This window comes from Sinocyclocheilus rhinocerous, unplaced genomic scaffold (genome assembly GCF_001515625.1).
Source record: "Sinocyclocheilus rhinocerous isolate Xijiao unplaced genomic scaffold, SAMN03320098_v1.1 scaffold1017, whole genome shotgun sequence".
Lineage (NCBI taxonomy): Eukaryota > Metazoa > Chordata > Actinopteri > Cypriniformes > Cyprinidae > Sinocyclocheilus > Sinocyclocheilus rhinocerous.
The window spans coordinates 22747-46187 of record NW_015647031.1 but is presented as its reverse complement, the minus strand read 5'-3'; the positions used below and the strand labels follow the sequence as shown (position 1 = coordinate 46187).

The 23441-nt window shown below is 35.9% G+C and overlaps 1 protein-coding gene across 1 annotated transcript in view; it reads right to left on the bottom strand.

Annotated features, from left to right (window-relative positions):
• Positions 1–22897, bottom strand: part of LOC107708328 (serine/Arginine-related protein 53-like) — a 38299-nt gene extending 15402 nt beyond the window's left edge. Inside the window, exons 1-2 of the mRNA XM_016512521.1 lie at positions 22759–22897; positions 15928–15990 (exon numbers count right to left, since the gene is read on the bottom strand). Coding sequence (XP_016368007.1) covers positions 15928–15990; positions 22759–22897 — 202 coding nt within the window. The remainder of the gene's footprint in view (positions 1–15927; positions 15991–22758) is intronic.
• Positions 22898–23441: the final 544 nt, after the last annotated feature.

Below are 23441 nucleotides of genomic sequence, written 5' to 3'. Positions count from 1 at the left end.
TCGCTGTTCTCTGAATGTGGTATGAATGGCATGCGCTCAAAGCTCATATGATTGGCTCATTACGGTGTTGATTTGATCATGTCTGTCTATCATGTCGTCTTCAGTGCAGTGACTGGCTGGTTAACCGTCAGTGTCATAACGCTGAGCTCTCATGCTTGCAATTGGTCCACAAATCTGAAAATGTTTATTTTAATTTAACTCTCTTTTCTTCTCTCAGGGTTCCCACTGTCATGGAAAACCTGGATATATGAGGTAGCCTAACTTTAAAAGTGTGGCGTCTCAACATGATCTCATCTCATGATCTCAAGCGTGGCTCTACCAAATGTACATTTACTTACATTTACACAGACACTGAAACGCACAATAATGATGTACTGACTGCATCTAAAATGTGATTTATTTATGCATAAAATACTTTGTGCACGAATCTTTATGAAGATTGGAATCATGGCATTAATGCTTTGATTATATTGTATTCAATTGTCATCAATGGCATTATGTTTTCAATCACATTTATTAAACAGTTTACTTATCTACTTATCAACATTTTGTTGTTCTAAACTTTAAAACCTTAAATGAATAAAATTTCTATAATCATCTAACCATTACTTATCAAGTAATATTTCATTTGTTTGCAGTGGAACACATAAGGTGTTTTCTCAGTTATGCTGTGACTGACAATAACACCATAAAATACACCAAAAAAATGCAACGTAAAACCACAGAAGTAATCAATTTTCCGCGATCTTCATATTTATCCTCAGCAGTGGCTGCAAACGTCAAATCCCAGAACCCTCAGAAATTCGCAATGGGTTCGGATTGGTCAGCTGGCCCAGTGTGTTGTGATTCGCTATAAGAATCGTTAGAAGACAGAATTGCGATTCATGTATGAATAGATTTTTTTGTGCACCCCTAGTTTTGACGGCATGGCAACAACTCGTCCTCTTCTCTAAAGCAGCGCAACATAGCCTCGCCCCACTTTCCTGGGGGCGGGGTTTATGTAAATTTCTGGGTTTGTGACGTCACCAACCCGGGAAGTAACTCTTTGTAGTCCCTACGAGCCGTTTTTGTAGGCATTAAACTGTCAGAATTTTAAAAGACAATATCTCCGTTTGCATTGAACTTACAGCGTCGTAATGTCGGAGATATTGTTTATGCTCAAACAGCAACATTACACACTAACATTAAAAAAGTTAAATCACAATCAACCACCCCTTTAAAATTTTGTTCTGTACCTCACACTAACTATTGTATACCGCCAGAGAGGATCGAGACTTCAACACATTGACATTTGGACTACTTTTGGTACTGCTTTTGACATTTTTGCAATAAATAAATGATTGTGATTGCACTTGTCTGTCTGTCATGTTTTTCTACATATTTTTTAGAAATAGTTATGGTTAGGTTCTGTTAAATGCTTTATTGTTGCTATATTGTCATTTTCCTGCAGATTTGTGTCTATTATTTTTACATATTCTTTCTATATTCTCTCAAGTCAAGTCAAGTCACCTTTATTTATATAGCGCTTTTAACAACACAGATTGTGTCAAAGCAGCTTTACAGTATTCAATAGGAAAAATAGTGTGTAATAATGAGAGCCAGAAGCAATAGCGGCAAAGAACCAAAACTCCATCGGTGACACAAATGGAGAAAAAAACCCCTTCTCTATTACAATCCCAATTCCAGAGAAGTTGCGACGTTTTGTGAAATGCAATAAAATCAAGAATCTGTGATTTGTTAATTCTCTTTAACTATTACTTAATTGACAAAAGTACAAAAAAAAAAAGATTTCCAAAGTTTTCACTGACCAACGTAAATGTATTTTGTAAATATAAACAAATTTTGATTTTGATGTCTGCAACACACTCCGAAAAAGTTGGGACAGAGTCAAAATAAAAGTGAAAAGGTTATAGAATATCCACGTTAAACTGTTGTGAAACAGTTCACAGCAAGCAGGTGAATTGGTAATAGGTCAAGGTATCATGTTTGGGTATAAAAGGAGCATCTCAGTCTTTGCAAGCAAAGCTGGATCATGGCTCATCACTTTGGGCCAAATTTCATGAGAGAAGTGTAAAACAAATCAAAAATCACATTTCGCAATGCAAAGTTGCAAATGGATTTGTTACGTCATGACCCCGGGAAGTAACTCTTTGTAGTCCCTACGAGCCGTTTTTGTAGGCATTAAACTGTCAGAATTTTAAAAGACAATATCTCCGTTTGCATTGAACTTACAGCGTCGTAATGTCGGAGATATTGTTTATGCTCAAACAGCAACATTACACACTAACATTAAAAAAGTTAAATCACAATCAACCACCCCTTTAAAATTTTGTTCTGTACCTCACACTAACTATTGTATACCGCCAGAGAGGATCGAGACTTCAACACATTGACATTTGGACTACTTTTGGTACTGCTTTTGACATTTTTGCAATAAATAAATGATTGTGATTGCACTTGTCTGTCTGTCATGTTTTTCTACATATTTTTTAGAAATAGTTATGGTTAGGTTCTGTTAAATGCTTTATTGTTGCTATATTGTCATTTTCCTGCAGATTTGTGTCTATTATTTTTACATATTCTTTCTATATTCTCTCAAGTCAAGTCAAGTCACCTTTATTTATATAGCGCTTTTAACAATACAGATTGTGTCAAAGCAGCTTTACAGTATTCAATAGGAAAAATAGTGTGTAATAATGAGAGCCAGAAGCAATAGCGGCAAAGAACCAAAACTCCATCGGTGACACAAATGGAGAAAAAAACCCCTTCTCTATTACAATCCCAATTCCAGAGAAGTTGCGACGTTTTGTGAAATGCAATAAAATCAAGAATCTGTGATTTGTTAATTCTCTTTAACTATTATTTAATTGACAAAAGTACAAAAAAAAAAAGATTTCCAAAGTTTTCACTGACCAACGTAAATGTATTTTGTAAATATAAACAAATTTTGATTTTGATGTCTGCAACACACTCCGAAAAAGTTGGGACAGAGTCAAAATAAAAGTGAAAAGGTTATAGAATATCCACGTTAAACTGTTGTGAAACAGTTCACAGCAAGCAGGTGAATTGGTAATAGGTCAAGGTATCATGTTTGGGTATAAAAGGAGCATCTCAGTCTTTGCAAGCAAAGCTGGATCATGGCTCATCACTTTGGGCCAAATTTCATGAGAGAAGTGTAAAACAAATCAAAAATCACATTTCGCAATGCAAAGTTGCAAATAATTTAGGTCTTTCACCAAGTACCATACATAATATTGTGAAAAGTTTTAGGGAATCCAGAGAAATCACAGTACATCTAGGGCAAGGCAGGAAACCTCAGTTGCATGTGCTTGACCTTTGAGCCCTCAGATGGCATTGCATAAGAAACCGTCATGCTGCGGTGTTAAATATAGCGAAAATGTGTGCTGTACTCAGATGAGTCCACATTTCAACTTGTTTCTGGGAAAAATAGATTTCGAGTTCCCAGTCCCAAAGACCAAAGGGACCATCCAGACTTTCATCAGTGACAGAAGTAAAAGCAAACTCAAGACAATGCCAGCTCTCATTCTGCATGTGCTACAACAGCGTGGTTTCGTAGAGACAGAGTGAATGTGTTAGACTGGCCTGACTGCAGTAAAGATCGGTCTCCTATTGAAAATGTATGACCAGTCATGAAAAGGAGAATCAGACAACGACAATCACAGACTGCTGAGCTTCTGAAGTCTTGTATCAAGCGAGATTGGACAAAAATTTTGCTTACAGAACTTTAACAATTGGTATCCTCAATTTCCAAACAATGAAACATTGTAATTAAAAGGAAGGTTGATGTGACACAGTGTTAAACGTGCCTCTGTCCCAACTTTTTTGGAGTGTGTTGCAGCCATCAAAATCAAAATCTGTTTATATTTACAAAATAAAATTAAGTTGGTCAGTGAAAACATTGGACATTTTTTCTTTGTACTTTAAAGAGAATGAACAGATAACATTCTTGATTTTATGGCATTTCACAAAACGTCCCAACTTTTCTGGAATTGGGGTTGTAAATGGTTACGCTTAGGTTTGGGAATATAGGGTTAAGGGATCTAAAATGTATCAGTGAAATGGTAAAAGTGCATCTAAATGTCTTTATGATATAAAAGAATATAAATGACTCTCTAACCATTAGGCCACGACTGCCCCCTATAGCTGTAAATATGTAATAACATTTACTTTTTAGAGTTTACGTTTTAGATGTTGTCTATATGTCCAAATTGTATGTTTTGTACATGTAACTGTTACAACCTAATACCTACATAAACAATGAGACCAGGCTGTATGTGTAGAAAAGTTATATAAATTAATAAAATCGTATAGGCTCCATGGGTATATTTATAATGAATTTACATTTTTCTAGTTATGTCAAGCTCTAAAATATTTTCAAGGGTAGAAAATGTGAGTAAAAACTATTTGTAAAAATCCTTCTCCAGTAAATCACAAACAACTGGAAAAGTCACGGTGCCTTTAAATAATGTTGTGAACATTGGGGGCCACAAAGGTTGAGAACCACTGGTTTACATGCACTTTACAAGTTTGATTTTATGCAGACTAATGCAATAATTTATCAAGTTGAAATGTCATGTAAACACTAGTTTAAGTAAGACTAACAGACATCAAACGCACTTGTCAATCACACTACAGTTGCTATTGGTGCTGTGTGCATGCTTCAAAAGATCAAAATGAACGCAACACAAGCAATGCCTCGTATCAGTCCATATCATATCACACGATTCTAGCTTGTCTAAAACCTGTAAAACTGCACAGAAAAACAGATGGATGTTGCCTAATGCCAATGGTGGCATACCGTACATTAACATTAGTTACTGCTCAAACAGACCTATCCATGATTTATAACAAAATCATTCTTTAGTGTAAATAATTTACAGTTCTTGTCATTGCAAATACAAATGCACAGTGGGAAACATCATCTGCGAGGTTCCCGTCATGATGTCAGAACTGAGCCGTAACACAAATAAAACCCGCAATGACTCTGTTTACTGCGTGTGAGAGAGAAACAGCACAAGCGTCACAGTAACATCAACAGAAGGATGAAGGAGAACACAGGAATGGGGAAAGCGCGGCATTCTCAGGTTTTGCTGGTCAAACATCTCTCTAATTAAGGAAACACCCAACCAACTAATTACGTAATTGGAGTTAGCCTTTAAAACACAAATGATGTAATCAGACTTAAACGCAGACTAAGAGCCTCTCCATTCATGAGACCGAAGCCTTATGCTACGACTGTAACTCTCATTTATTTTTATCCGCCAGACAAACAAATCAGATTCACAGATATGTGTGATCAGCATTATTTCTCAGCGCTGTAGTGTAACTCAGACGGTGGTTTTCATGTAATTGACTGCAGAGAAGGTCACTGCCACAATGCGGGCAGACTCATTTGGCTAATTAAGAACAGTGCCCCGGTGACCTCTGTCTGGGGCAAATAACCTCAGAGTATTTAAAACCCGGCACTCTGCTTTATTGAGAGCAAATAAGAAAGTCTGACTTCATTGTTTGTGAGATTTCAACAAAACATACAGTGACTGTTGATGCTCCTGTTATTACAAGGGCATTTGCTTGATTATATGAAAAAACAAATTAATCACAGAGATGTCTGTAATTTAGTGATATTACTTGCACATAACATTATAAAAAAAAGCAAACATACATATATTTTCACACTAAGATTCATGTGAAAATTCATTTGTTTATGGCATATTTTTACTAAGTATGAATGAAGGCCAACATCACTGATAGTTATACCTTTATGATATTTTATTAATGCGTTTGTTTATTTGTTTTTTATTTATCGTTTGTTTGTTTGTAATTATAGACATTCAACATTACAGCCTAATTGAAAGTCTACTAAATTACATTTTCTTTTATTTTCAAATTACAGCATTACAGAACATTACTACTATAACTGGATAATTTAAAGCACTTAACTCACCTAATTTAAGTGAACTTAAAACAATACACATGAACCCGTTATGATAAAATCACATTTATCTGTACTGTACATTAACATTTATTTTGTGTATTTATTTTCACAACAAATACAAAAACATTTGATATCAATATTTTTCATTTGAGGATCGATTCTCTTGATACAATGTCAGCATCACAAAAATGTCATACTTCTTTCCGGACTTAATAAAGAAAAAATAAATGTGTGAGAAAACATGCGAGAAGACTTTAGAAGAGTTACTTTAAAAAAAAACACAAACAAAAAAACATGCTAAATCAATCGCATTAATATTTTACACACACAAATGAATGTGTTTCCCAGTCTTAAATCATACATTTGTAAACAGACCAGTCCACACACTTTTTTTTTTTACAGTAGAAGTTAGTCTGCAATAGATACAGCAACGACACATATTGTGTATAATAATAAGAGCATATCATAGATTTTCTGAGTGTAACTCTCTGGTCACATTGATTGATGGAGCTCTGACAATTGGTGGCCCTGTCGACCACAGAGTGACCCGTCAGGCACCCAATCAGTGAGGCTCTGTTCCCGCTGTGTGTCTGAGACCACCAGTCCCGATGTGATGAGGTGCAAATGACCCAACCACACACATGCAACGCTCAACACTCCTCCCCGAGGATTTCCTCCTTTTCCCACAACATAAACACATACACACTTTCTCACATTACACACGCCAACACACCTTCTCACATATCAGCATATGACAATCTAACAGTCTCATAATGAGCACCGCTTAATAAAGTCACTCTGAGAGGCCACACTGTGTGTGTGTGTGTGTGTGTGTTGTGTGTTGTGTGTTGGGGGGGGTTTGGTTGGGCCACCCTCATGCTCAATACCCTAAAACACCAGCCTCCCAAGAGAACATGTTCAACACAATACACACAAACAGCTGTTAACAGAGCTCCCAAACCTCAGCACATTTCAAACTGTCTCACTGCATATGGATGTTAAGATGTTAAGCAAAGACATTTAAGATGTCCGCATCAAAATAAATTTACAAAAGTGATTTTATGTCCATTGAAAGCACATTAAATGTAAGTAAAATGTCTACTTTTAAGGTTTCAAATAAGTTTTTGGAGAATAAAATGTTACAATTTGGTTGAAATAATGTTACATTGTCATTCAGTGTAACACAATATTTACGTAAAAATTCAAACAACATGCTTATTCTGACTTGTACATATTAAAATATATAAAAGAATAAGGGAGCATATTAAATTTGATTGTGTTTTAAATCAGTAAAAAATTCTTCCTGACAAATGGGCAAAACCTAGGATAGTGAGTAATTAGTCTTTTAATACGTCATAAATTGATTTTTGTTGTAAATATGCCTGACAAGATTGTTACACTGAATGATATTTTAGTGGGTGTCTTCTGTAAATCAGGGGAAAATGTATGATATGTATTTTTTGCTCGGAAAAACAAAAACAAAAGTGCAATTAAATTAAACAGAATTTTTTTGGGGGAAAAACAACAACACTTTAAAGCAGTATTACACTGTTTTTATGCTTTAACCCTTAAACCCTTTTTCGTCTTTGACCCATATTCAAATAAGCTGATGAATCCTTTACTCAGACAAGCTTCATAGAAATAAAAATAAGTGTGAACAGTCAAAAAACAAAAACTGATTGGTTATTATTTGTACATGGGTTAGATGCAGTTGTGGAGAGTACATTTTTTCAAGCACAGTATGAGTATTTTATTCTGGGAGATCTTTTACTTCACTTCATTCCAAAGCATAATATTGTAATTTTTACTCTGCTACATTTCATAAAAACATATCGTTCCTCATTATTTTGAACTGAACAGATCGTGAATGAGCTGATTCTTTCCAATGAACCTGTTCACAAACTGCACCGAACGATTCATTCGTGAATCAAACTGATTCGATTGAGTCAACAGCTCACTGATTCATGGATCCAGTCAAGATAAGCCAAGAGCCAGGATACTGCCAGAGCTTGAACGTGAGCAGGACTGAAGGTGCTAAAAGTTACAAATGCCAAATTTTGGTATTGTTTCTTGTAAAAGACAATCATATTTAGATCATGACTGCCAGTTATTTGTGAAGTAAAGAGCCCTATGAAATGCTTGAATGTGGACACGTCTGCGTTTATATGTCTACGTCTGTATGAGGTCAATGATTTTAGATAAAATAATGCAAATTAATAGCCGTGCATCTTCCCTGCTGCTATAGATAGAAAAAAAATTAAAATTTTCCCCTTAAAATATTTACACCTTTTTATTGCCCCATGCGACATCTGTACATGGTATTTATACTATTTGTTGCCACGTATTTACAAGTTTTCCTTATTTTTAAATACTATAAGGTATATTATTTCACTTCTTTGCACTCTTGAATCATCAGTAACTGATAATTTCAGTATATTGAAGTTTAATGTTTTGATAGTGTATAATAATTTTGGTAACAAAATAAAAAGTACTCAATTTGTGTATCATGTCTACTATTGCACTACTGTATATCTTGGTGCACTATCAACAAGTGTATGGCTCTTAGGCAATGCAGGTTCTTCTCGATGCTATGCATGTTCATTTGAGAATGAGGTTTCTAATATATGATTGGGCAGCAGTGATATTAGGGTGGGGCTCTGAGAAGCATCAATAAATGAACTGTGCATATTTTTAATAGAATATGGAAAGGAAAAAAACAAACAAAACTGATTTCTATCATTTAAATGTCCAGTGCAGAAAATGGGTGTCAATCATCCATTCATTGAATCCAACTTTGACTTGAAACATGCACAGTTGTTTGTGAGCTGGATGTGAGGCTCCATGTGCATTTGGAGAAATATTCCAACTGCAGACACTGGCATACTATGTCTAAATATTTAGCGTCAACAGTGGTGTATAAAGTACCTGAAAGCCATACTCAAGTAAAAGTACAGATATCTTACCAGAAAATGACTTTGGTAGAAGTTGAAGTCACCGTTTAGAATATTACTTGAGTAAAAGTCTTAAAGTATGTGATATTTATTGTACTTAAGTGCGAAAAGTATTTTTTAATCTTAAACGTACTTAAGTATTGAAAGTAAAAGTACAAGTAAATGCAAAATGGAAAAGCAAATAAATATATATAAAAATGCTCATACACAGCTTGAGTAGCAAGATTGTGCTCAGTTTTAACTTTTTTTGACTTTATTTTTTTGGGTAAGAATAAGAAGCACTTCATCTGGTACTTAGTGTCTTTCATTCCAACATAAGAAAACATTTCTGGAATCTGCATCTGAAATAGCATTTAGATGTATTTACACAGTTTATGTATCTCAGAGGAGACATGGATGCATTTAACCTGCAGTTACAGATGCATAAATAATGTTTTGTTTTTAAACTAATACGTTGAATACTTATATTTGAAATGATTTTAAAACATGAAAAAATAGTCGAAATGTGAAATTAAAACCGCCAGTAGGTGACAGCAAGTGACTGTTAATGAGTGAGTCATTGAGATTCAACCGATTCATTCAAACGACTGATTCATTCAGAAACAAAGCATTCGACAGTGTTAATGAGTGAATCGCTGAATCATTTATTTAACCGATTCGTCCAAAAAGCTGATTCATTCAATAAGTAAACACCGTCCATTGCTCAGAGACGCAAAACAGTGCTGTGATCTTTGTTTGGAACTATTTTCGTTGGCAAAATTGAGCAATAACAAGCAGTATTATGTCTAAAATGTAAGTCACTTATTGCTAACGTTACTGAACTTGTATAAAATGATTATTAAATGTGTTCATGCTGATATCTGCAGAAAAACTGTACTCTTTGTGTGATACAGATATATAGGTATAAAAAGCATTCAGAAGCATTTTTGCCATTTACAATTTAGAATGCCTTGAATTTTGAGTTTTATTAGACTAATAAATCACGTGAGTGTGTGTGATTGCATTTGATGATATACTCGATAACGTCAGATCGCACATCATTACAACAACACTTACCATATTATCGCAGATATACTGTATATCGCACACACCAGCCTCGACTTGAGTGGAAAATGAAATAATCCACGGTTGTGCGCGCAATTGTTTGCACACGAGCATGAGTCTAACTTGCAAACTCCAGACCACTGATTCGTCGAACCTGCTTTTCTTCTGACTTCTGACTATTTTGTAGTAAGTAACGAATATGCTTCAGGGAAATGTATCGGAGTAAAAGTATACATTTTAATTAGGAAAAGTAGTGAAGTAAAAGTAAAAGTTGGCTGAAATATAAAAACTCAAGTACAGATACTCCCCCAAAAATACTTAAGTACTGTAACGAAGTATTATTACTTTGTTACATTGCACCACTGAGCATCAATACAGGTGAACAAAGGATTGCACAAAGTGCAATTTTTTCTTTACGTTAAACTCAGTTGGGAGAAGAGGGAAGGGATCAGCCACCAAGGCTTTTCGAAAGAGAGAAAAAAAAACAACTTGAAATTTGCAGCGATAAAAAATCAATAAAACAGTAATTGCTTGGCATATGATTGCATGGGAAACAAATTATAAGGAGGAGGCTGATGTCCGGGCGGATTAGGTTTTTTGGGTTCAGTGGGCCGGTCGACGGAAAAGGTCTCCACGTGATAATTAAATCTTCTCACTCTGATTTTCTGCCAATTTTATTTCCCCTGGGTCTACAATACTAATTCACTGCTTATAAGCCAGGCATAACTAATCACTGAAGTAGAGAAAATGGCTGCTTTGAATGAGAGACACATTTGACTTCAAATATTACATTTCCATTGGGCTTGCAATGATGAACAATGTCAGAACTATACCTTGATAAATGCAATTTTAAACCGTTGACCTTTAGCGGTTTCTAGTAACACAATCTTGTTTTTCAGGCAGTTTCTGTAGCATTTTTGCATTTACATCCAATAACTAATAGCTGGTTTGCAAACTAATAACTAGTAAGTGTTCCTTAAAGGGAAATACAAAATCAAAAGGAAGAGGAGTTTTTTTTTTTTTTTTAGATGAGTGAATGCACTCGTACTGTAAGCAGACACTATGCTTCATATTAAGTGCCATTCAAGAGATTGGGTTCTTCAGCATACTGCAAACAATTACATTTTGTCAGACAAACGTTGACTGAACTACTGAATACAGAGAACGTGACAATACATAAAAAAGCCAACATTTAAAAAGCTATATGCAGTGTTGTAGACTGTATTTTGTTGTAAATGTTTCTTCAGTGACGTTTTTTCCATTTGGACACTCGGAGGGTTTATGAATGCAACTGATGCTGGCAGATTACATGACAATGTTCAAATGGCGGATGTAGTGTATGCATGAATTTCACTCACACTACCCATTTGCATGCCATATAGAAAGTACTTTAAGGTTGCAAAACATATAGTACTTGCTCACAGTATGTGATTTTGGACGCAGTCAATGTCTTAATAGGTGAGTCACTGAGTCATTTATTCAACAGAGTTGTTCACACAGCTGATCTGGCGAATGAGTCATTGAATCATGGACTTAACTGATTCTATTGAAAACAGCAACTAAACAGCAGAACAATGGTTTTGACAATTTAAGTCTTGAAAGGTTTTGATCACTTTCAGCTGGTCTTGCTGGGATAAACCAGCTAAACACAACATGACCTGGCTGAGAGACAATCGTAAGTTAAGACCAGCGTAGGCTGCTGGGAAATACTAGAGCTGTTTATAAACTGTTCTCACTGGTCTGTTATGCGCTATCCATAATAAGCAATCAATGTGTAAAACTTTAAAGGTGTGCTGAACCAAACATCTACAATTTCAAGTTAGTTTGCGGAATTGATCAAGAGACTGATCAAGGACTGATGTTGACATTGTCCAGAACTCTACTTTGAAACCTAGTGCATTTCCAATCTTTTGAAGGCCACTGAATCACATAAAAGTGTCAATGAAGTAAACAGCTCAAGATGATACAAGCAAACTGCATTATAACAGAAATACCGTGTGGCGTCAAACCAACAAAGAGCCAGTTTTCCCCTGTGGACGAACCAAGTCCTTCTCAAACACTGTGTAGAAAAGCTCTAAGAGACAGTGAAGAGCGTCGCTTACCAGGTGGCGTATTTCAAAGCTGATCCTTTAAATACAAGCTGAAGTCATGACAATTAAATAATTTAGGCCGGCATGAGCCCCACTCAGCAGGCTCCAGTCCCAGGGTCAGCTGCCTGTAGACCCTCATTTACACAGCATTTGTATTCATGACGGGAGAGCGCTAAATATTTAACAACAGTCTTTCAGGAGATACTACTGTTGAGCTCACAGGTCAAATCATTCTGATTTCTAAAGAGATTACCTTACTCTAGATTTACCCATCTATATCTGACACAACAAAGCATGAGACAGCTATGCTGTCCGCTGTGACAAAAAAATCTGGATATCGCAATGACAATAATAACATCTGAAATGCGATGATATAATATTGCTCTGATATTTCCTTCTCTGAGGGAGTTATTCACAAATATTTAAAGGTAATACTAAAGGTACTAATATGCATATGTCCTTTTACTATACACACAAAAAATTCACATCATTTAAATCTTGGCAAATGGGAAAGTCTAAATTAACAAACCAATTCCACGCAACTTCCACCTAAAACAAAACTAATGAAGCAATAATTATCGTATTTATGCACCACTTACCAGACATTCCATAATAAATCAAGCCTCTAATTAAGTTTACAGAGGAGATTCAATAAAATTCAGCAAATGTATCTGATTAAACGCAGCTCTCTGTTGGTCACTGATCGTCCTCTGTCCTATTGACTGTCTGATTTTCTCTCATGCACACACAGGTTTGTTCAGCACTCTGGCAGACAGCTCTTGTGAATGACAACACAGCTTGTTAAACTGAGATTAGAAATTAATGGATACAGGGGGCAGTCTGTGTGTGTGTAGGGGCGTTAAATTCCATCTAAATGTTTAATGGTGGTATCATTCTCTAATACGGTCACACACAGAGAGGTACACACCTGTAAAGGTGACCCGCACGACACAGCATAATTAAGAAAAAGTCTTCCGCTTTTCCATGGTGAAAGAGCAAGCTGCTCTAATGATACGGGTTAAACGGCTCATTAAAATATATGATCTGCATGAATACGGACAGAATGCAGGTCTGCGTCAGAGAAAACAGTTATAGACTGAAGTGCAAGGCAGTGACGGACTGAAAGATATTCAACACTGATTTGAATCTGAGAAAAAAAATACTGTATAAGATAATTAAACGGAACAAAAGACGGTGATTAACTATGAAAAATAATAATTGTTAAAGTTGTATGTCACGTTATATTGCATTGCATTGCTGTTGAACATGATACTTCAGACTTTTGATGTAGTCTATGGGAATGCTGTTATATGGCCTAAAATTCAAGATATGAGGAAAAACATGCCCCTGTATGAGTTTTTGTCTTATATTTCTATCATATGAATGATATAGTTTAACAATGTCACACGAGCAACAGTATTGCTTTTCCCCAAAACCTGCACGATTTCTAACGTGATATTGATTTTATACAACAGTTCAATAAAGAAATCCGTTTTTGCTCAATTTGGCAAAAGAAAATGGTTCCAATCAAAGCCAAAGAAGAACTGTTGTGCGGTGTTTCATTACTGAACGAATCAACATTTTTTAATGAATCAAGTGAGTCAGTGATTCAGTGACTGATTCATAAAGAGTCACTTTCTTTGTTTCTGAATGAATCAGCTGTTTGAATAAATTGGTTGAATGAATGATTCAACAACTCATATTAAGACAGTGACTTACCGCCACCAACTGGCAGATTTAGTTTAATATTTAAAGTATAATTTCATTTTTTTTAAAACCATTTCATATTTCAATATTCATTTTTAAACCAATTAATGCCAATTTAAAAGCCATTAATCTCTCAGAATTATTTATGCAATTGTAATTAGACTGTAAATGCATTTTATGGCCACATTGTAGCCTTAAAAGTGAATGTGTAAGAAATATTTTTGTTGAATCCAAATATTTCTTTCTAAAGCTACTTTTTGTACTATTTGCCTATTCAATTCTTTTCTCATTTAAAGCAATAATGACTTTATCTTTTAGGAGGTAATTTCTCAGCCCAAACTGATGTGCGATTCATTTGCTATTAATTCATTAATCAGCATATCATATAATGTAGATTTTTTTTTTTTTAAATGAATCGCCATCGCAAATCAATTTCAATAATTGAAAATCTGGAATCTGAGGGTGCAAAAAAATCTAAATACTGAGAAAATCATCTTTAAAATTGTTCAAATGAAGTTCTTAGCAATGCGTATTACTAATGAAAAATTAAGTTTTGATATATTTACGGTAGGAAATTTACAAAATATCTTCATGGAACATGATCTTTACTTAATATCCTAATGATTTTTGGCATAAAAGAAAAATGTATAATTTTGACCCATACAATGTATTGTTGGCTATTGCTACAAATATACCCCAGCGACTGAAGACTGCTTTTGTGCTCCAGGGCCACATAAAGTCACAAATCTCAGCTGTCCAGCAGTATGCACTATGTTTTCTCCATCTCTTTTTGTTCATTGTTGTGAAGCTGAAGTCTCGTGAGGGATGTGTGAGCAGAGCCGGTTCATCATGAAGAACGGTGGCCAGATGAGCGAGTGGAGATTAAATCCAGACCAAAACCTGCTCACCCTGTCACTTCCAGATCAGGAGGACTGAGATTGAGTTTTCGGTGGCAAAAGACACTTCCAAAAGACTGTAATTGTAACTATTTTTGTACATTGGTGAGGTGGTGTTAAGAGCCTTCCAGCACTAAGGCAGGAAGAATGCGTAAGCAACCCGTTTAATTATCACTCAAGATCAACGCATTTTAAGAGTGATGCCAATATCATGCAGAAATGTCCTCATTAATTTGACTTAATTGCTTCACAAGCAGCGCATGTCAAATGTTTAATGGGAAATGTCATGGGAATATGACAGTCACAAACATAAGGCCCATTCACACCACAAAACTGCTTTTGAAAAGCGTTTTAAAAAATTGTCAGCTGCAAAGTGTAAAACAATAAATAAATCAAGCACATTCCAATAATTAACTTGGGTTGCATGGAACATATACAATACTCATCAAAATCTGGAAACATCATGATTTTTAAATGATTCTATTAGCTCACCAAGGCTGCATAAATTTGATAAAAAATACAGTAAAAACAGTAATATTGTGAAATATTATTAAAAATGAAAAACAGCTGTTTTCTATGTGAATATGTGTTAAAATGTAATTTATTTCTGTGATGCGCAGCTGTATTTTCAGCATCATTACTCCAGTCTTCAGTGTCACATGATCTTCAGAAATCATTCTAATATACTGATTTGCATATGATTTGCAGATGTGTTCACATTTACTGCTGTCTGGCAAAATTGTATTTGTATTATCAACAATAGACATTGGACCTTTTGCGAAATCTGTGTAGGGAAATCTTTCACCCTCGTGTGAAATTTGTGATTGTGGGCAAAATCCAGTCAAACGATGGTAAATATGATCACACTTATAACACAATGAGAATGAATAAACAAATAAGCAAATAAAAAACGAACGCTATAAATAATTGCCTTATATTATTCTGTATAATTTTATTATGGAAGCTTGTTTCCTCCACAGGATAAACATGTAAAAATGGCAATTTGTGACTTTTTAAGCTAACAGTTCAAACTTTAGTTTTTTCTTCAAGCTATAAAAAGAGTTTATATCTCACAATTCTGACTAGTTTTCTCAGAATTGCAATATATAAACTCAGAATTGTCAATAGAAAATTCAGAACGTTTCAGAATTACAAGGAAAAACCCTGAATTGTGAGAATTGTGTTTTTACCTTTTTTTATTTTTTTTTAATTCCTTGGTGGAAACAGGCTTCTATACGTTTCTTCTGTTAGCTGCAGGTTAAAAATCTTAAAGTTAGGCTCACCTTCCTCCTTTGTCTTGGCTTCTTTCATACTCTCCTTTGCTTTCAGTGCTTCATCGGTTTTAGCTGTAATAAGAAAAAAGCACAATGCAATATTAGTAATAAGTTATAAACAGCCCACTTAATATACGATTAAGAAGTCTTCTATGCTTTAATGTCTCTCTGCATATGTACACTTCTCCCAGTTTGCACATCTTAAGCACATACTTATCAAAAAATTTTTCAGCGTGCTAATTAAAAGCCTGAGAGAAATCCTTACGCGGTGGAAACAGTTTGTGTACAAGTCTTATGGCAATTCATTTAGTCTGTTGACTCGCTTCTCTCCTGCCCTCCAAATAATGAAGACGTTAGCCGAGATGAAGACATATAGTGAGCAGTGAAGGGGGACTATCAATACAGCCTGTAAATTAATTACACCTCTGTTCCCGCACGTAATTTATTCTAAAGCGTTCGTGTCTCCCAGGAGCAATTTGCCTTTATTGCTGTTTCACTCGCTGATGAGAGGAGTCATGCAAAATTGAGTCCCTCATAACATTACCTTCTACGAGTTTCAACTTTCAAGTGAAAGGAGAGGGTAATCACGGTCATTAAGAGCAGCAGATTGTACAGTTTGCCGTGTTTAATCCAAATTCAAGTGGATAATGTGATCGTTTGAGTGGACATTAGAAAAAGGCATGATGATGAACTCTAACAACCCTCTGTTTCTGTCTACCAATTTCATGAGAAATAATAACAACAACCATTTTAACAAATCACTTCAAATGAACTCTCTTTCACAATAGCGCTCCACAAGTCTTTTCAGCAGGAATATTTTACTCTTCTCCAAGCTCAGTTTGTCTCTCCGCTCATCAACAAAAGCAGTAAATGACCTTTTCAATGGTGTGGTTTGACTCTACACGCCAGCACAAACAGACAGTGAATGGAAATAGTGCTCACTTGACACTTTCACACTTTGCTCTGTGTGTGAATTTTCCTCTAATACTCCTGTGATGGTATTGCAGTCAGTGTGACTTATTAAAGACATAACTGGGTAAACATTTCAAGGAAAGGCCAACATGCAGTGTCTAACACTTTGGCCCAAAATCTTCCTTAGGGGTTTAATCGGGTTGAATACACATCATACACATCGTTTTCATACTCATCTAACCATTCAGTAACCCCTCGTGCTCTGTGGATGGGTGCATTATCATCTCATATAGCATTGAACATTGCTATTAGAACAGAAAGGTTTTATTGCAGAAAAAGGTGAACAGCCAGAACAATGTTGCATTGATTTGCAGTGACCCTTCCCTCTCAGGCACGGATGCCCACACTTTAATATTTAGTGCCCACACTAAATATTCACTCTGTGTTAATATTTCTATATAATTTAACAGCTCTCTGAGGTTGGTTAATGGTCAAGTGACATGCATGTAAAATATTTATTTTTTCAGTAAATGTTTTACTTTGTTTTCATTTTTACAATTATTTATATACAAGGCTGCACACAACATGGCCAAAAAAATATAATGCAATTATTTTGTTATATATGGTGACATCTCATATTGCTGCTGCTGAAGCCAACTTGCAGAGTCTTTAAAAATGAAGATTTCATAATTATAAAAAAATAACGTTATCTTAAATTCTTCATTTTCAAATGTTAAAACCCTCAAGCTTTTATTTTGGCAGAATACTGATGCAATTCTGTAAACTTCGGTCGACAGATATGTTGGAAAATGTGAAGCAAGGTGAACCAAGCGCACCAAAAATGCATGTTCCCAAACGGCACATAAGTGATGGAGTTTGTGAAAAGCAGCATTTACTGTGAACCGACGCACTTTGAGATGCTGAAACTTTGCATAAAACCTGCACATGCACAGAGCAGCGCAAAAAAACTTTACTTATTTTATTAGATTACGACCTTTGATATGATAATTTCTATCTTATTTTGATCAGATGTGCAGCCCCATTGATTGATTCATTGATATTTATATTTATTTAATGACACTGTTGGAATCACTTTCAGAACTTTTTTTTATTTTTGAACGAATGAACATTAAAATCCTTGACAGCCAATCAGAATCCACCCGCATTTAAAGCTGCAGACGACATCATTTCAGTGTGTGCTTACAATAAACAGAGCGTTATCATTCGCTGGTGTGGATGCTGATATAGTAATCAGCACAATTATCATTCTCGGTGTGAACGGCTTTCAACAGATCCCCAGATTTTCCTTTGTCATCCGTCTGTACATTACTCGCCGAAGCTGATGATGCTTCTTCCCAGCATTAGATAACGCGCCGCCATCCGACTTTCACTTCATCTGCACTTAATTCCAGTTTGGTTGGCAGGATGGATAATGGAGCCTCGGCTGAAATTCAATTGTGATTATATGTGTAATTGCAGCTCGGGGCCCCTAGAGTCATGTAGGCATGCAGGACTATGTTTCATTGAAATGATCACACAGAAACAAATCCATCCGCCTCCTTCATCCAGTGGGCTGATTAGCAGCGATAGCTCGTTAGAATCCGATGCAATAAGGCAAACATGGGAGAGAAATGGCCGGGGCCCATTATCAGTGATTGATGGAGTGCTGGTGCGTTGAACACGGGGGCTCAGAGGGGCCCGCCATTTAGATTGAATCAAGCGCTGCTGCTGCTTTATCAGGTTTATCCGCAACCGTAGAGCCACACGCAGAATCAGATCTCCTTCACCCGCTTTCTGTCCCTCTTTACACAGCAGCAATTCATTGATATAACACCGCCGACTGAAGGAGGTTACCGGCTCCCGAAATGACATTAAGCGGACATGTGAGATAGGATATTGAATCAAGCGCGCGCCTGTGAAATCCGTCCGGGAGTGTCGAACTGAAGCCACGCTAAAGCAGGACAGATGAGCTGCTGCGGGCTGCGATGCTGTTGATTTGTGCAGGTTTGTTTGGCAAAGTTTGCATTCAAAGGAAGGAGTGCGATTGAGAACTTCAGTGCAGGAAAACGTGGAGTAAACGATACAAACACACTTGAATCATAGTGCTGTAGTAAAATAACACTCAGTTTTCATACTGCTATATGTTCCCTTTTCCACTATTTGTCACTAACAAAACATACATGCACAATTGTGTTCACTATGCACAGGATTATATTTATCTATTGTCTATCTATTTATCTATTATTTTCAGCCACCCTGTAAATATGTTTTTACTAGTGCTGTCAAACGATTAATCGCAATTAATCGCATCCAAAATAAATTTTTTTGTTTGTTTACATACTATATGTGTGTGTACTGTGTTTATTTATTATGTATATATAAATACACACACATGCATGTATATATTTAAGAAAAATATGCTATGTTTATATATAAAATATATTTATATATAAAACAAACTATAATAATATAAATATATAAATGTATATACATGTAAATATTTTCAAAATATATACTGTATGTGTGTGCATTTATATATATACATAATAAATAAACACAGCACACATACATATAGTACGTAAACAAAAACGTTTATTTTGGATGCAATTAATCGCGATTAATCGTTTGACAGCACTAGTTTTTACAGATTTTTCTAAAATATTTTCACAGGAAAGGCTGTAAAATGACAATCTAAAAAGAAAAAGTAAATATATTAAAGACATATCAGTTATTCCTACCATTATTGTATTTCAGAAGGACAAACACATCACAAAAGTAGAAATCACCATAATTTTAAAACGGCAAAATAAACGGTACTATTCAAAAATCTGAGTACACCTGCTCACTTTTCAGTATATTTACAGTACGCTTAAATTGTAACAGTTTGTCTTGCCTGATTTTCTTTTGTCTTTCCTGATCCTTTGATTATGTTTATTTATTTAAATTTAGTCAGTACTGAAATAATCACATCACGACTAAAACTTATAATACATTTTTGGTAGTGAAGTGATTGCTTCAGTAGTGACTGTTCGATAAAGTCACGTTTTTAAGGTCCAAAAAAAAAACAAGAAAAAAAAAAATTAGCCAGCACATGCCTGGCAAAATGTCTATTTAATTGCATAAAATATTGACAGCTCAATAGCTATACACTGGATTTTCCACTTTCTGGAGCACATTTACTGTACTTCAAAATGATGGGATCTAATCATAAATGCATGATGCCATCTCACTTTCTGGTCAAAAAAAAATAGATAGAGCTAAAATAAAGCTCTGCCAATAAATAAAAGTGTGAGACAGCATTTTCTTTTCTTATTTCTTTTAAAATCATTATTACAAAACAGATCTTAAAAAACTAAAATACAAAAAATAAATAAATTATTTTTAGTTGAAAATTAGGGGTTAAGGTCAAGAACAGCCACTTCATAACAGAAAGTACTCATATATTTGGCTTTTTATTATTTCAAGTAATGATTTGGGTTTAAGTGGATCATAACATCTTTATGAAATATCTAATACATGAATATTTAATTGATTTTTTTAAATAAAATTTTTTATTGGGGTACCACAAATTCTGCACAATGGTTCACATACACATCCAGAAATCATACAGCAAAGGAACGATACAGTATCACACACAACGCCGCAGCATGCGAGAGAGGGATTTCACATCGATAAAAGACAAGAACACTCCAAGGACGCACAAGACTCGCATTGTCTCCCTCCTTAAAACAAACCCTTAAACCAAACGATCCCAAACCCGTGCAGAATCCTCATCTGCAGCCTCAGGCCTCTCAATAAAAGCACACAACAGTCGTAATAATCCTCTGTGATTAATTACTCCGGCCGTAATCTCTTACAGCGCTGCAGTGCAGGAGAGAAGGTCACGGAGGAGCAGCAAAAGCACCCGTAGCTGTGTACCTGCGCCTCTCTCCTGAGAAATCTGCTCTGCTCAATCCAATCAACACTAATCACCATCTTACAGTTTCAACTAAATACAGCTGCAATTTAAACTACGCAATGAATACTGGTCAGAAACGAGTTAAAAGGACTTTAGAATTGTGTGTACAGCATCACAGGTTCTCTGTTCGTGTGTGTGTGTGTTTCTGAGGAAGAAACTGAGGGACTGACAGATAAATGCACCATTTATCTACTTTAAGTTGTAGTATTTGTAGTATGTGACAGTAGCTCAGCTGATATCAGAAGACTAGCTTTCTCACTGACAAGCAACTTGTGCAGCCTGACAAAACACTACATTATTTTTTTTTTGTCATGCTGAATTGTATGCATATGTCACAATGCATGTATGCACACATATATATATGTATATATTTTTAATTGAAATATATGTAATATTTATAGAATTATGTAAGCAAGTATTTCAGAAAGTGCACACACTGTTCTTTAACAAGCGTATTTCACAGTTTTCAGTGAAACGGATGGATGTTAGAACAGCCTTGGGAGAGATCTTGTTTATCTAGTGCACTCATGCACCTCAACATCACTGCGCTTTAATCAGTGTGTGTGTGTGTGTGTGTGTGTGTGTGTGTGTGTGAGAGAGACAAAAGTAAGCGAAAGAAAGAGTGAAAACTAAAGGGAAAAAAACAAACTACTGTAGTCTCTTTTAATGCGAACTGGTGTGGAGTCAAATAATCAGGCGGGCGTATATGAACACCCACACTTACACAAACTCAACACGCTCAGAATATGAATATCTGTAAATAAGCGTGTGTGTGTCCTGAGCGTCCACGTCAATCAAAAGCAATCTGAATGTCAGAGCTCGGGGAAATGTGATAAATCAGCCGCTTGCCAAACGACAAACATGATATTTGCTGTAGCACCCCACAATTGGAAAAATGTCCCTTTGAATCAGGAATTCACTTTACACTCACATTCACACACACACACACACACACACACACACATACACAGAGCTGTGGCTTTAGTCCAGCAACCTACACACTCACACACGTCTGTAAAATAAATACAGATAAAAGTGTGAGTGCTTATACAGTATTTAATGACAACTAACCTGTGTGAGCATCACAATTAAAACTACTCCATTTGCATCAAGGAAATTAGACTTTGGCGGAATTTAAAGAACGGTCAGGTTATTTAGCAGTTATTTACAATCACAGAGAGAAACGACAGCCGATTTCACTGTGGCTCGTCAAAGCAGTACATTGAGTATGAACAACAAAGAGCAAAATAAAACAGATAAGCACTTTTCTTAAATAGAGATTTACCAAACAGTGTCACATTCGAGTAAAACTTAAATGATATCCATGAAATATTAACAACTAAACAATTAGAAAGGGAGCTATCATATCAATTTGATCAATTATTCATAAAAAAGCCTGGATTTCTATTTTGGATGTGAGAGATCAATGCCTCTATAATTAGATGTCTGCGGTCGGACCAGGCCCTGCTTCTTCCCTTCTCCAGCCACTGACAAAAACACGCACGTTTTTAAGAGAAGACAGGCACGATGAAGATATGAAAACCACCATCACCAAGAGTAATTAATTAATTACATGTGTATACCGTGGTGTTGTTTTGAATCGGGCCCCGGAGAGGGAAGAGAGCGCGCAAACATCACAATCAAACCCTGAGCGCTGATCAAATATTCAATTTCCGCATATTCCACCAGACGCTTTTCCACACTACTGTGGGCTCATTTCTGCACTTCGCCTGAAGTTCCGACGGCATCTTTCTGAGAATAATTCAAGATGATTTCTTTAATTTGCAGAGTAAATACTGGAGATTTGGTTGCAGAAACAAAACAGTCTGAGAGTTTTTATCATGTCCACATGAGACTATGCCTGATGAAGCTTGTTTTATTCATGAGCGTTTGGAGAGAAATGTGCGTAGGCCCGTCTGTCGGACATCTGAGGACATATCGCTTGAAGCCTCTAATAGCGGAAGGAGTACCGTGGTTAAAAAGGAACTGGTGATGGCCGTCTAACTGAAGGATGCGAGTGTGAGACAGTCTCATCTGTGTTGGAAACTCAAAGCTCTTCATGTTCTCTGTTCTGACCCGAGGCTGAGCTCTGAGCTCACTTGTGATCATATCCTCAACAAATGCAGACCTCAGCAGTCAAAATGACAATGTCGTATGTCTAACAGAAATCAGAAGGTGAGCAGGAAAAGCAAAAATGCAAAGTCTGCGTTTTCTCTCATTGTGGGAATGTACAAAATATACAAGCGGACCAAATTTTGATTAAAAGTCATTAATGACAGGATTAGATTTTAGGATGTAAATTCATTGTAACTGCGGACATATTCCTTTCATTACAAAAATACTTAAATGAGTTGTCTTCAACCAAGTTTCTGCCTTTCTCACACAGAAAAACCTCCTGGACAGCAACCAGTCTGGTTTCAGACGTGGACATTCAACCGAGACTGCCTTGACAGCGACTTCCAAATCATCAATACTTATCTTGCTGGATCTATCTGCTGGTTTTGACACAGTTAACCACCAGATCCTCCTGTCAACCCTATTGGCAAAGGGCATCTGAGGAACTGCACTCCAGTGGTTTGAGTCTTACTTCTCAGATAGGTCCTTCAAGGTATCTTGGAGAGGTGAGGTGTCCAAGTCGCAACATCTAGCTACT